At 39.7% G+C, this 15,903-nt stretch overlaps 1 protein-coding gene across 1 annotated transcript; it reads left to right on the top strand.

Annotated features, from left to right (window-relative positions):
- The first annotated feature begins 292 nt into the window (after positions 1–292).
- On the top strand, positions 293–11,039 carry LOC113046487 (SLAM family member 7-like). Its single transcript, XM_026207330.1, has 7 exons — positions 293–302; positions 1,647–1,955; positions 2,343–2,603; positions 2,902–3,009; positions 5,265–5,311; positions 5,916–5,972; positions 10,977–11,039. Exons 1-7 carry the CDS (start codon positions 293–295, stop codon positions 11,037–11,039), a joined length of 855 nt encoding a protein of 284 aa, XP_026063115.1.
- Positions 11,040–15,903: the final 4,864 nt, after the last annotated feature.

The raw sequence follows: 15,903 nt of genomic DNA, 5'->3' as shown, positions 1-15,903 counted from the left end.
ATAAAAGTGCTAGTGCTATTATCTGTTAGTAATTTTGTTAGAGTATGGAGAAGAACTTTTCCTAACGTGACTGTGGTTTCTCATACCTTTTATTTTCACCTCTGTTGCAAGCACAATAAAAAATTTAATAATTATTCATAGGTGTGGTGAGTTTCGTTCAAGTGTGTGAAGTCATAAACAAACTCTTTGGCAGTTCTGATCACCAAACTCACAATTAACATATTATTGTCACGGACAGAAGAGAGAGACAACAGGGAATACAGGTAAGTAGATGTTTAATGAGATATTGGAGATGGAAGCAGGTATTACGTAATCAGAACACTGAGGACAGACGGTGGCAGGTAAGCTGGATGATCAGACGGTAGGTTTTCAGATGATTCTTAGAATGTTTCAGGAAGTAGAGTCGGTGTTTCTCAGACGAGACCAGACAGAGAGTGAAATGAGCTGAGGGCTTATGAAGTGGCAGTGATGAGCAGATGCAGGTGTGGTGACTTCAGTATTCTGGTGATAATGAGCGGATGGGCGGAGTCGGGTGATCGGACTCTGATGGTGTGGCAGGTGATACTGGTGGCTCCGTGACAATTATCATAAAGCATGTATTTACAGCATAGCTGTTTACTGAGACATATCTCTGTGTATCTTGTAAATAGAAAATGTGAAAAGAGTCTGATCGTATAAGTAATATAAGATTCACTTATATTATCATAATCCTTTGTAATCAGTAAATCCATTTTATTTTAACAGCTAATTTTACAACTTCTTACCATATGTTGGTGGATCAGGTTAGAGAGTTTGACTCCTAACTCTAGGGTTGTGGGTTCGAATCGCAGGCCGGCAATACCACGACTGAGGTGCCCTTGAGCAAGGCATCGAACCCCCAACTGCTCCCCGGGCGCAGCAGCATAAATGGCTGCCCACTGCTCCGAGTGTGTGTTCACAGTGTGTGTGTGTTCACTGCTCTGTGTGTGTGCATTTCGGATGGGTTAAATGCAGAGCACGAATTCTGAGTATGGGTCACCATACTTGGCTGAATGTCACATCACTCACTCACACGTCACTTGTAGTTTCCAATAAACGGACATCTGATATGATCTGAAACAGACCTTAGGTGGTCAACTCTATAAAGCCAACAACAGAGCGGACCAAAACACAGTCACAACAATGGACTAAAGATTATTGTTTAAACTAAAAGAGGCGATTAGCTGAATTACTGATAGCTGTCATTTGTGTTTGGGCTCCTTTTTGGATTTTAACATTTTTGTTTTTGACAAATGCTGACATGACCCAGAGTTTTTTGTTTTTTTGTTTGTACTTAGTTTGTTCTTATTAAGAAACTTGTACTTGTATAACTCTGTCAAAACGTTTGACATTTCACAACTTTTGTTATTTGATAAATGCATTACAGCTGATGTATACTGTATATCATTTGAAAAAAAAACTTTCACATTTTTTAAACAAAATATTAGGCTTTTTTCCCTACAACTCGGGGCTATTTTATTTTATTTTTTCACAATATGACAACTGTATTAACATTAATATTCTTGATCATTCCTATTTAAAAAATAAATAAAATAAAAGTACAATGGGAGTTGTGTGTTCAGTTCACCAGCTGCACTCAGAAAACAACTATCTTTCTCTCTCCTCAGGGTTCAGTGCTGAGATCTCTGTGTTTGTGCAGACAGGAGCTTCTGTTCAACTGGATATACAGACACAAGAACCACCAGAGTTTGATATTTTAGCCTGGACGAATAATAAATCAGAGAGTATAGTTAGATACAACAGTGATTCCAAAAGAGTAACACCTCTCGATTTCTACAAGGACAGAGTGGATTACAATGATGTAACCTTCTCTCTGACTCTGAAGAACATGCAGAAGACAGACAGTGGACTCTACACAGCAAGAACAATTGGATCAAAAACTGAAGATTTGGTCTCATACAGATTTTTTGTTATAGGTGAGTGTGATTTTGCTTTGTTTGTTCAGCTCATATAAAAAAAAAACAAAAAAAAAAACGTATGTTGATGTTTTACTCTGTGCGGTATTATATAGCACAAGTGGTGAAATTAATCACATTTTCCAATCATGCTTTACACACATATGATGTAAAGAAATTATATGTGGTAAAATAAAGTTTGGTAATAGTTTAGCCCCTATCAGATTAAAGACAAAAGCACTGCTGTGATTAATCATACACCAAGATTACAGGCAACTTTTTAATACACAATCAAATGAATACCAATAGAAACTCTGAATAGGATTAAGTTTGAGGATGTTTGAGGATTTTTTAAACACAGTTGATCAACTATTCTGATGTGTATTTGTGAAATATATATTCTGTCAGACTCTGTGGAGGCTCCTGTCCTGACTGTGAACTCAAACTGGTCCAGCAGTGACTCCTGTACTGTGAACTTCACATGCAGAGCTCATGAGCTCATGATTAACTCCAGCTATCAGAACAACAGATGCTCTCCACAGGAAGTGACATCACATATCAACACTCTCATCCTGGACTGCAGTGAGGAATACATCATCTGTAACCATAGCAACCCTGTCAGCTGGAAACAAGACAGAAGAAACATCGAAAAGCTCTGCATTTATAAAGGTATCTGACCAAACACAAAGACACTCAAACATTCAGAGTAAAAAATCAACATCTCTTAAAATCAAATAGCTCAAATAGCTTGGTTTAATAAATCTAATCTAACTGCTCAACTGAACTGACAACTGTACTGTGATGATAAAAGTACCCCCCCCCCCCCCCCACACACACATATTAACATTAACTGTCAAATCAAATATCTCATTTTGGTTTAATAAATCCAGTCTAACTGCTGTAAAGTGAACTCAGAAAAACTGAGCTGTCAACTGTAGTTCTTAATTATAAACTTCTCATTTTCCAGATGAAATCTCAAAGAGTGATTCATCTCGCCTGGGTATAGGAATTGGTTCGGTGGCAGGGTGCATTTTGCTTTGTGTTTCAGCCGCTGTGTGCTTCAAGTATAAAAAAGGTATGTCCATATTAGCTCACATACATTTTCTATAAAACTGATCTCTGTGTTCATCAAGTTGATCAATTAAATATGTTAAAATAATTTAAAAGAATGATGGTGATATTTCTTCAGTTTTAGTTAACTGTAATAATTTAGAATACTGTGTTCTTCCACTTTTAATAATTCTCGTCTCTACAAAATATCCTTTGATCAGATCATTTAAACATCCTTAGTAGCAACCAGTTATTAACGAACAATAAAATATATTTAAGAACACTATTCATCTTAAAATACAGTACTTTTTTTTTTTTTTTTTACAGATTAAACATTACTTTTGATCAGTATTCACCTCAACACATCTCAACAAGTTCAGGTTTAAATCTCACAATGTTTGTAACTACGATGAGGACAGAAACATATTTGTTTTTTGCTGGTGCCAAAAAATGAAGAATGAACAATCATTCTATAATCCTGAGAATAATTAGTAAAAGCAAAACAAATAAAACACAAAGGATTTCCAATAATGTAATTATTATCTTCATTTCTAACAGAAATGGTTTACAACTACTTCTGTTTTCAACTGAGTACATGAGGAAAGCCTCAGATGCCGAAGTACATAATACAAAAGAAACTCAGTTTAGAGGAGTTCGGCATTAACAGTCAGCCAATATAATTTTTTTTTAATATAATCTGTTCTTACTAAACTGCATGGGTTAATATCACCATAGAGTGCCTTTCAACGCTCTAAATACTCACACATTTTGGTCTTAATTTCCCATTCGCTTTATGCCATGTCATAAATACAGTAGTCGACAGTTCTGTATATTAGTTGAGCTCCCACAATTTTGTTTTAGATAATTATGCAAATTATTTTCTGAAAGTTGACCATTTCCTTAACAGAGTTATTTGTATGCTTTCAAATTTTTCAGATTTTATGTAAACCCTGTGTTTTTAGAGAAACTCATACAACTTGCACATGTATTTTTTCTTATTGGAGAAAACTGTGATATTTTGATGCAGATTTTTGTTTTCATGTTTTTGATCCCTCACCTAGCTATTGAACACACTGTATTTATATAGATATGATTGAATTGTTGTTTTAAATATTAATTTGAAATATCCAGTTGATGGGGTGGACACATGATGCAGAACACACAAAGCATAACAAAATATGACAATGAAACATATATTCAATTTAAGGAAAAAATAAATCTTACTTAATTACTGTCTCAATCATATAAAGTAGTACAATAGCATTTCATTCAATTATAAAAACAAAGTAGCAAACAGTCATTTTGATAAATACAGTCATTTTTAACAATGCAGCACACACAGCTTGTTTATTAGGCCTAAAAAATGTTCCTCGACAGAACATTATACAGTAAATTCAATCACATTTCCAATTATTTTATAACAATATTAATTACAAATTAATGCTACTGTATATCCACCCTGTCATGTACTGTATATGTCCAACCTATCAAGACTAAGTGGCAGACGGGGGGGCATTTTGAGCTTCAATTAACATATTGGCTTACAACTGTGACTAGCTAAATAGTTAGTCTAGTTGTTGAAGAGAATTTGGTTAACTCAAACTTACATATTTTGAAAATACTGTATTCTGATCACTTTGGGCATATTTTATGCTGACGGTGAGCATGCTAAGCTTTGGCAAAACAAGTAAGCAAACTTATACGAAGAAAATGTTTCCCTTTGAAAAGTCACCAACTTACTCACCTCAGCCGCCCGCCACTAAAGAGACAAAAAATCCTGTCCTGATGTCTCTAAAGTGGACAAACTATTTTATTAAATACAAATATTGTTTTATTACCAAATGATCAATTCACTCAAATTGAGTAATCTCTTATTTAATCAAATATTAATAGAAGAACAAAATTTTTAAATTGTATGATTTAACTACTCTAATTCAAATTTAATGAGCAGTGCATGGGACATGGCAAAATAACATGCATCCTCTTACACAGAAAAAAACAAAAATCTAGAAAATTTATCGAAAGAGCCAAGCAATGCTTTAGTATGAAGAGAAAAACTTGGCCTAATATAACACACCCTTTCATAGTCATTTTTAAGTTATTATGGTAAATGAGTTATTTATGTACAGGACACTAAAAGGCACCCTACAGTGATATTGACCGGCATGCTAAATTTAATTGAATAAAATAAATAGTTTTTTAGATGCATATATAAATATATTCTTTATTATTTGAGAAGTATTGATGTTGATATACTGCTGTACATTGTAAACCTCACAGGTTCTCAGGAGGAGGTAGAAGGTAATACAGTCTATGCTCAAGTCGAGGTAAGCTTCAAACTACTGTTCATCATTAGCTTGCAGACATCATTGATATGTTGTCATGTGGTATAGTTCTATGATAGACATCAAAAACATTCCTCTACACAAATAAGTGGCTCCCAAAAATGTCAAAACATATATCTGCTGACATGTGGTGATTATTATCAGAGCAGAAAACATTTAGACACATTATTATAGATGCTTATTTAATAATTGAACCTTCTCAAGAAAACAATGATATGACCAATACTGAATAACCCCTTCTGCAACTAAAACCAATTATTTTAACTGATTAAAGTTTATTTTTTGTCACCAGCAAAGATAATCAATTTGTTTGTCATTAATGTGATAAGAGTCATGCAGGCTCACAGTGAAAACAATTAGCCTAAAAAATAAATAGTAGATGTTAAAGTAGTACAATAGCATTTCATTCAATTATAAAAGCATAGTAAACAGTCATTTTGATAAATAGAGCAGATGTTTAACAATGCAGCATACACAGCTTGTTCATGAGGCCCTTTTTTTTAAGTGTATGCACATACTAACTATTACTCCTTGACAGAACATTATGCAGTAAACCAAGTTTTTTTTTTTTTTTTTTACATTTTAGGCTGGAGAAATGCAGAAACCCAGTAGTGACTTCAATCCTTATGACATTCCAGACTGGGTGAGAATAATCTAGTTAATCGTTAACAGGTTCTGATTTTATAAAATGCTTGTTGTATATACTGTAGGTTTGTGAATGTATTAATAAATTATTTAGATTAGTACTTGTTCAGCTAAACATAAGCATTCAGGAATGCATTTTAAAAATACTTCTTCTATATGTATTTCATTAGGTTCAACCCGAGACACAAGAAGATATGGCAGAAAAACAACCCAGCACAACCTACTGCACAGTAGGACAACACCAAAAAACACCAACCCAATCTGAAACAGACCACACAATTTATTCAGCAGTATTCAAACAACAAAACAAGAAACCACCTGTCATATCCACCAGTGACACTTAAAATAAAACTGGTGGACATTTCTCACATGAAGAAGGTTAATATGAATATGATCTTTATCATATCTTTATGTGGAAGAAATAATGTGAACAATATATGTTTTATGTTGAAAATCCAATTTAGGTGTGCTTTCTCAAGCACTGGTTTAGTATATTAGATTCAAACATCCAGATCCAAAAGGTCTTACTTTTTGTGCATGACTGTGATTTATATTTTAGATTGGTTATACTACACAAAACTTCATAACTTTTAAATATAATCCCACAGTGAGAAAATATTAAATGCAGTAAACTGTGACAACTGATCCCACATGAGAATTTAGTATCAGAGGTGGGTAACGAATTACATTTACTTGAGTAAATTGTCTGGGGAACTACATTTTTTGGAGGATATTTAAATATGGGTATTTTTACCCTTACTTAGCTAAATACTCTTACTTGAGCCAGAGACAGACACGTTTTTACAGCACTACACATTATAACCAATCACACAAGATTCTGTTGAGCTTATGAATGCAATGGCCAATCAAATAAATAATGCTTAATAATAATTTGCCAATATGCTGTTTTGGCTTCTGTGTGTCACATGATGAAGAATATTCATCAGTGCATTTGGTTCGTTATTGATTTATTTATATATATTTTAGTGCACTTTCATTGATTACCACTACACATTATATCTTATATCTGGTAGAGTTGGGTCCGAGTCCACCTTTGTCGAGTACGAGTCAAGACTAAGTCCACAAACATCGAGTCCAAGTCCGAGTCCGAGTCCAAAAGGGGCCGAGTTGGACTCAAGTCCGAGTTCTTAAAGGCGAGTCCGAGTCGAGTCCGCCCGAGTCCAGAAAGTAATTAAATTAAAAAAGATTATAAATTGGTATTGTAAATTTTTACATTCTATTAATATTTTAACCTTTCAACCCATTAAACCAATGGCAATATAAAAATTTAATAAAAAAATACCACTGTTACACCTAGTCATTGCCATTGAACATTTTTATTTTATGTCAACAGAACTAGTTTCCTATCAAAAAAGGTTTCAAAGGTTTTATTGTATTACAAGTGCATGAAAATACAAATGAACCTGTTTATTATTGTATCACACTATATTGTCCTCCAGTTATATTTATATTATAAATATAATATATTTATTTGTGAACCCTCCATCCTAAAACACCTCACTCAATCCTATTCCATTATCATGTATAGCAAAATTGTTTATACACTTATTTATTTGCCAATTTGTAAATCTTATTAATTAATTTATTTTTTGTCTGTGTTGTTGTTGTCTCTGTGTACTGGAAGCTTATGTCACTAAAACAAATTCCTTGTATGCGTAAGCATACTTGCCAATAAAGCTCTTTCTGACTCTGATTCTGATTCTGAGTTAAAGCTGACATTTCAATTATTTAATGCCTCTCCCCCACATTTGACAGAGGTAAAGTACAGCCAATGAGGAGATCCTTAATGATGGCATTATGAATTTCCTGTTGTCTTGGGAGAACTTGCATCATAAAGTAGCACTGCTTGTTTGGCCAATTCTAGTCTTGCAAATCCTGCAATGCTGAGCTGTGCAGCATCTGTTGGTTGCTGCTGCTGTCTTTGGTACTCGGTTGCGTCGGTTTTCGGATCACCAGTACACTGAACCGAAAACCGTTTCTTTCCGACGTGTCCGATTTGAAAACCGACGAACTGATGATGCTGCGCATGCGTGTAATTTTTCAACTATTTTGTTAAACATCAGAAAGTGTGCTAAAATCTCTTTTTTTTTTTTTTTAAGATGCATGTTTCTAATCTGTATATTGTAGATTATGTATGGGCCAAAGGGATTTTCTGGTTTTCTGTTTTTTTTGGTTGCATCGGTTTTCGGACCATCAGTAAACTGAAACGAAAAGTTTTTTTCGGAGGCGTCCGATTCGAAAACCGAGGAGCTGATGATACTGCGCATGCGTGATTCAGCATGAAGCCGACTGACTCACTGCGCGTCTGAACCGAACTGATTCTTTTGGTGATTGATTCTGAACTGATTCTGTGCTAATATGAGCGCGGGTAAACATCTCGGTTACGTATGTAACCATGGTTCCCTGAATAGGGAACGAGATGCTGCGGTGACGTCACCACGTATGGGAACACCTTCGGTGGGACGAATGTCTGAAGCCCTATACCATCCCGCCAATCCTATTGGCCAAATGGCGCATGGCACCACCCTACGCATGTGCACGCATGATATACCTGGGTGCAGCGCGCCATTTCGCTCAGATTTCATGACTGAAGATGAAGAACATTATCAAGGTACTGAACGGCCAGAACCGCAGCATCTCGTTCCCTATTCAGGGAACCATGGTTACATACGTAACCGAGATGTTCCCTTTCATCGGTCACTTCGATGCTGCGGTGACGTCACCACGTATGGGAACGATATACCAAAACGCCTGACGTACCTGATAACTGAGATCCGAGGAAGCATCTGCTCAAGCGGAGAGAACCCAGAAGCCAGGAGCCATCCTCACATCTAGACTGTAGGACTTGATAAAAGTGCTCGGTGAGGACCATCCTGCCGCAGCACAGATATCATCCATAGAAGATCCACTGAGAAAAGCTTGAGAAGAAGCCACAGCTCGAGTGGAATGAACTTTAACTCCTAAGGGCGAAGCGAGTCCGCTTGCCTCATAGGCCAAAGAAATTGCCTCCACCAGCCAATGGGACATGCGCTGCTTTGTAACCGCATGGCCCTTACTTTTATGTCCAAAACAGACAAACAGCTGGTCAGATTCACGCCAAGGGGCTGTACGATCCACATAAGTCTTTAAAGCTCTCACAAAGACTTAGATCTCCTGACCCAGCCTCAGCAGGTGAAAAGCTTCCAGGACCACTTGCTGAAAGCGAAAGGGGTTAGATGCGACCTAGGAACATAGTTAGGCCTGGGCCGCAGCAGCACCTTCACAGAGCCCGGTGCAAATTCCATGCATGAGGGTGAAACAGAAAGAGCCTGTAAATCCCCAACTCTCTTGAGGGAGGATAAAGCCATGAGAAGAAGTGTCTTCAGAGTCAGGAATTTATCCGATACAGTCTCCAAGGGCTCAAACGGATGCCCTGATAAACCTAGCAACACAATGGATAAATCCCATGAAGGAACTCGCACAGGGCGGAAAGGCCGTCGCGCACCCTGTATGAAACGAGAAACTAGTGGATGACGCCCCACAGAGGCACCGCCTATGTATTCATGGTAAGCTGAAATGGCTGCCATGTAAACCTTTAAAGTGGCTGGTGTTACGCCATCCAAAAAACTATCCTGGAGGAACTCCAGCACTAAAGCCACTGGGCAGTAAACTGGATCCACATTACGATTGCCACACCAGGCTGTAAACAGTCTCCACTTGAAAGCATATAAGTGTCTCGTAGAAGCTGCTCTAGAATTCAATATAGTCTCAGTGGTTTCAACAGAAAGACCGGGACATACTAATGCACTCCGCTCAGTGGCCACGCCCACAGTTTCCACAGATCTGGCCTCGTGTGCCAAATCAGCCCCTGTGCTTGTGATAATAAATCCCGTCTGAGGGGAATCTCCCATGGAGAGCCCGCTAGCAGACTGATCAGATCCGCAAACCACGGCTGCGTGTGCCATCGCGGGGCCACCAGCAGCAGCTGTTCCACTCTGTCCCGCCGTATTCTGCATAATACCGCTGGGATCAAACGAATCGGAGGAAAAGCATACAGACTGGTCCTGGGCCAGCTGTGAGCTAATGCACCCACGCCCAGGGGCGATGGGGGGCATAGGGAGAACCATAGCGGGCAATGCGTAGTCATGTTCGATGCGAATAAATCCACTTAAGCTTTGCCAAATATCCGCCATAAAAGATTCACCGTCTGGGGGTGTAATCTCCATTCTCCCTGTTCCAGTGTCTGGATAGCAAGTCCGCTCCGAAATTCAATCGTCCGGGGACATGAACGGCCCGGATCGACAGAAATTTGTCCCGAGACCAAAGAAGAACATGGCTCGCCAGCCTGCACAGGGGGTGAGAGTGTAATCCTCCTTGATGGTTCAGGTATGACGCAACCGCTGTGTTGTCCGATCTGAGCAGCACATGACGGCCGATCAGCAGATCCGTGAAATACTGGAGAGCCAGAAAAACTGCCAGTAATTCCAGTCTGTTTATGTGCCAGCCGCGCTGAGCCGCTGTCCACACTCCGTGGGCTGGGCGCCCTTGACAAACAGCTCCCCAACCGGTCAAAGACGCATCCGTCGTGACGGTCTCTGGGAAAGCTCAAATCCCCAGCCAAACCCCGGTAAGAGAATTCGGTTGGCATCCATAGTTTTAACGACATCACACAACTCCGTGTCACCGAAATCGTCCGATGCGGAAGACAACGGGGTGAAATATTCGTCTTTCCGCCCATTTTTCCACTGAAAAGGGCGCATGTGAAGTAACCCCAAACAAATTACGGGGAATGCCGCTGCCATTAGACCTAAGTGTGAGGCCCAATCTCGCGGTCACTGTGCGACCTGCTTTGAAGCGACGCACGCATGACGCAATCGACTGAGCGCGCGGGAGAGAAGCTTTGCTGTCGTCGCGCGAGAGTCCAATTCTATTCCCAGAAAGGGTATCCGTTGAGAGGAGATTAAAACACTTAAATTACATGAAAATTTGTGTGTAAGCACAGGCTCTTAAAGTGATTAAGCACAAGAACCCGATGAGAATGTGCTTGAGTCTGCGATTGCGCTAAAACCTGCCAATCATCTAAGTGGTTCACAGATGGACGCCCTGGAGCCGCAACGGGGCCAGAGCTACATCCATGCATTTTGAGAAGTACGTGGTCACAATCCGCCGTCTCTTTTACAAAACAACAGCTGTAAGACCCTGCCTCCATCTGAGAGGGGTGTATGTCTTCTATAGCCCCTTTGCTCAGCAGAGTTGACATCTCCTGTCACAACACTGCTATTACCATCGGTTTACCACCGTGGAAAGAATTCAGCAGAAAAGAGATGGGCCTCTTAAAAACTAATTGGTGTATCCGTGACAATTGTGCGTAACACCCATTGAGAAATGCCGGGCAAGCGTTCCACACGGCCCGAAACAATACTAGCGGTCTCAAATTTCCGCTTTCTGCAACGCTGTCATACACATAAATGTCCGTGCACGGAAAAGCCTGCGGCATTCGTGCACAGGGGAAGTGTATGCATAAGGGCTATTGCGTCCCGTTGTGTATAATCCTGAAACGTGTCCACGGCAGGAATTAGACCAACGAATTGAACATCAGGCTCTGCCGCTAACTAAAACGGCGGCTGTGCAAGCCATAATAAACGGGTCGTCTGTGTAGGACCCTTGAATCGCCCCTCGAAATCTGAAAGCTGGATTGCGCAGAGTGTCTGAGGGATTATTTATTTATTTACGCCTGGCGTTACAGCCCGATCCAATGCTGCTCGAAGCGCTGTTTGCTGCGAGACAGTCAATGTTAGAGCGTAGGGACGGCAGTGAGAGTGTTGGATGCGCATTAGCGGTCCAACAGCACTCTATAGTGGAGGGCACAGTCCCTGGCAAACATGAAGGAAAGCGCATGCGTAAACTCGCTGCGTTTCGTTGTGTATATTCCTGAAGCGTATCCACGGCAGGATTTAATTCACCAAGATAAAAATAGGGCCACGTCGCTATAGCGAGAACGTGGCAGCTGTATGAGCAGTCATAAACTGGCCATCTTTGCCAGCCTTTTGTGCCTTCCCTCAAACTCTGAAGGCTGGATTGTGCAGAGTGTCTGGGGGGGGGGGGGGGGGGGCGGAGTTCGGCGCATTCCGTTCGGCTAGAGAGGTAGTCAAATGGCATCGCTATATAATAGCAGTCCGCCATGTCACTTAATCGTGGCAAAAAACCCGCGCCGTTCGTGATATGCACTGATAAAGGCTGCTTCCAGGACCTCGAAACCTCTTGGTGGAGGTCCGTGAGAAGGGTAGTTTATCCACCGCGCGGATAGCCACATAATAGCACACTGAGGAAGGGGACGCACGTTTCTCCTGTCCGCTCGGAGGGAGAGAACCGCATATGAGAACCGCTTATGCCGGCCAGAGCATACTCTGAGTTCGAAGCTGCGGTTAGACAACATAGTATAAAAGCAAAACTGCTCTGATTAACGCGCTCGAGTAGGGAAGAGCGAGCAAGTGGAAAAACTCCAGTGCATCACTGTATTCATAGTCAAGTCGCACATATCACCCCTAACCAACACCTCGTGCGGGGCCTCGGCGACCGCAGAAGTGAACGGTGGGGGTTAGACGCGAGGCGACTGAAGAAATAGACTCCAGAGCGTGGATACTTTTCTTTATTTTACCATAGCCGTAGGCTATCACAGAGAGAACATGTAGAGAGGCTGCAAATGAATCTCTCATGAGTGCCTCCCTGTGATAAACCCATTATACGGCTCTTACCTTTCGTTGACTCATCGCGTCCGCGAAAGAGGAGTTAAACACTGCTCGAAGAAAATCGCTGGAGAACACGAGATGATAGGGCACAGATGATTCGCTATTCCTGAAGGAATGAAATCTGAGCGAAATGGCGCGCTGCACCCAGGTATATCATGCGTGCACATGCGTAGGGTGGTGCCATGCGCCATTTGGCCAATAGGATTGGCGGGATGGTATAGGGCTTCAGACATTCGTCACACCGAAGGTGTTCCCATACGTGGTGACGTCACCGCAGCATCCAAGTGACCTATGAAAGGGAACCGATGGCTTGAAAGAAGGGCAATCTGGCGAAACGTAAATTAATTTAATAATAAATACATCGCAATGGATTATTTATGGTTTTTGCGCTGATGACACCTAATTTACTTTATATCTTCAAGACTTAAATCCTCGTATGCACATTATTGCGGTTACTGTATTTGGGTGTGTTGTTGCAAAAATTAATTGTAAACTTCATGATTATGAGGTTTTTAACTGACTGAAATTATGATTAGGGACTTTATATATTTGAATGTTTGATCAACATCGCCAATGCCAGTCATTACGTCGAGCGTAAAAGAACCAGTGAACCGTTTTTTTTTCAACCGGTTTATTGAATCAAACAGTCCGAAAGAACCGGTTCGCGGAAAAGAATCGAACTTCCCATCACTAATCCACATTGATATCCAGTGAGTGGTGCGTATGAAGGGGAGACATTCATTAATTTATCATCTCAATTTTATGCTGGTTTTATTGTTACACACGCGGACTCGACTGTACTCGGAATATTTTCCGAGTCCAAAATGTTCAAGTCCGTGTCAAGTCCGAGTACAAATTCACCCGAGTGCGTGACAAGTACGAGTTCATTCAAAATTGGACTCGAGTCCGGACTCGAGTCCGATTCCAAGTTCGAGTACCCCAACTCTAATTTCTGGCCATTTGTTTCTCAATAAGGGAAAAATTTTATTTTGTTTATTTATTTATTTATTTGTTTACTTATTGTGACGAGTGGGGCGGGGCCGAGAGGCGTGGGAACGAGGAGTGAGGCCAGGTGTAGTGATTGGAGATGAGCTGCACCTGCGCCCCACCGCCAGTATCGAGTCCCACGTAGGAGATGGAAGGATATAAAACTGGAGCGACTATAGTGATGGACGAGAGAGGACCAGGTCTAGACCATATTTTATGTGTTTGTTTTTTATTTATGCGCACCAGTCATCCGTGAGGGGCTGGTGCGCTGTTTTGTGTTTATTTTGAATAATTAAAGTGTTATTTGATTGTGCGCCGGTTCCCGCCTCCTTCTTCCCAATGATTAGGAAGTTTTTATATTATTACACTTACTTAAATTGTACTTTTGTTCACTCTTGGATTAATCTTGGAAATACTGTTTCCAGAGATAGCCTTTTAAACAAACTCTGGATATTCTCAGCATTCTCAGGTGAAGATTATTGAGATGGGACCAAATTTAACTAGTTTTCTGATGAATATGACTGTAGATCCATCAAAATGGATGTGTGCAACTATTAATGTAGAATATAAATATGATAACAAATAATGAACAAATTACATACAGGTTTAATACATTGACAAAACAACAGTATCAGAACGCAAATCCACATTCCATGTATAAAAGCACACACAAACAAAACATGCCAAAAACAAAAACAAGTGGCTTTTATGTTGGAATCATATGAAGTTATTTTTGATTCAAAACAACTGAACACCTGTGGCAGTGCGATTTGTAGTTGTAGAGAAAAGCCACACATGTGTATCAGTAAATTTGAAGTCACAGAGAGAAATGTTTCAAGAGTTGCAAACCTGTAGAATTTTTTTCTCTCCCACAAACACAAGACAACAGTTACACCTTCTCAAATTCTTCATTGCAGGTGCACAAATCCTTTTCTACAAATCACACATTTAGAAACTCGTACGCTCACATTTTTGAAACAATTGCTGCAGTGAATGTGGTGCAAAACGCATTTAAACGCCCGCATCAAGAAATGGGAAGTCGTGGAGAAATGTTGAACATCCACAAATCAGTACGTGAATTCATCCAATGAGAGTTGCACACTTGTAGAATATTTTCTCAGAAATGTGTTGTTTATTTTTCTAACACAAACACAAAGTACATAACTACAGCTGCTTGAATCTGCTGCGATGAATCTCAAACACAGTCTTTCGCTTTCAAGTGACAAATTTCGCGCTCTCCCTTTTGCACCGAGATATTTGGTTCAAAAGTGATTTGTGCATCTGTAGAGGTAGTGGGCGGGACTGTTTAGAGATTAGATAATTTCAGCCAATTAGAAGAGCTACTTTGGCTCGTTGCTGAGTAGGTGGAGGCTTGGGAACTGTAGCCTGTAGCCAAGCAGTTTTACGCCCCTGTTGTTCCTCATGCGTCCAGTAGGGGGAGGCTGCAGACCTATGACCTACTGTAAAATGTATTATTTATATGTATTTATTTATACAGTTTTTATACACAGGAGACTGACTGATATATGATGTTGAGAATTTATATTAAGTTATATTTAGATATTAACCATATTCAGGCCATTAGATATACAGTACTGTGTAATCATATGGATCCTAAATGAAATATTTGCTGTACAATTCACAATTGCTCGTCATAGAGCAACAGAACATGTCCTACATAGCATTTTATGAAGACAAACACAATTTAACCCTTTGTTAAAGCTCCAAGGTTCATTTAAAAGAAAGAGACAACATTGTTGTTCAAAAAAATAAAAAAAAATAATGTATTAACACCATGACTTGGTAATTTCTTAACAGCATGACTCCTGTAGATGACTCTCCAATGGCTTGCCAATCTTCTTTCATTGTTTTTTTTTTTTTAATTTTAAGTGATCCCACTTACTGATAAAAATAAATAAAAAAGCAAAAGTTGCATAGTGGTATAAACAATGGTTATTTATATATTATGGCAGGATGTCATGTTTCAACATTTTTTCCTTTATAGGATCCTAACAGTACCTTGCGTCAATGAAAGGTCCTCGCAGGAATTTCTCCTCAGCCTCCAAGATGGACACATGTTTCACGACAGCAAGAGCACAGATGATGGACTACCAGAGAAAGATTTATCACAGCCCAAATAAGCCAAGCATCATTTAGCATTTTTATTTTTATTTTTTTTTACAACAAAATCAA

Source organism: Carassius auratus, chromosome 27, assembly GCF_003368295.1.
Source record: "Carassius auratus strain Wakin chromosome 27, ASM336829v1, whole genome shotgun sequence".
Classification (NCBI taxonomy): domain Eukaryota; kingdom Metazoa; phylum Chordata; class Actinopteri; order Cypriniformes; family Cyprinidae; genus Carassius; species Carassius auratus.
Note: the sequence above shows the minus strand (reverse complement) of the source record. Positions and strands in the feature narration are given on the sequence as shown.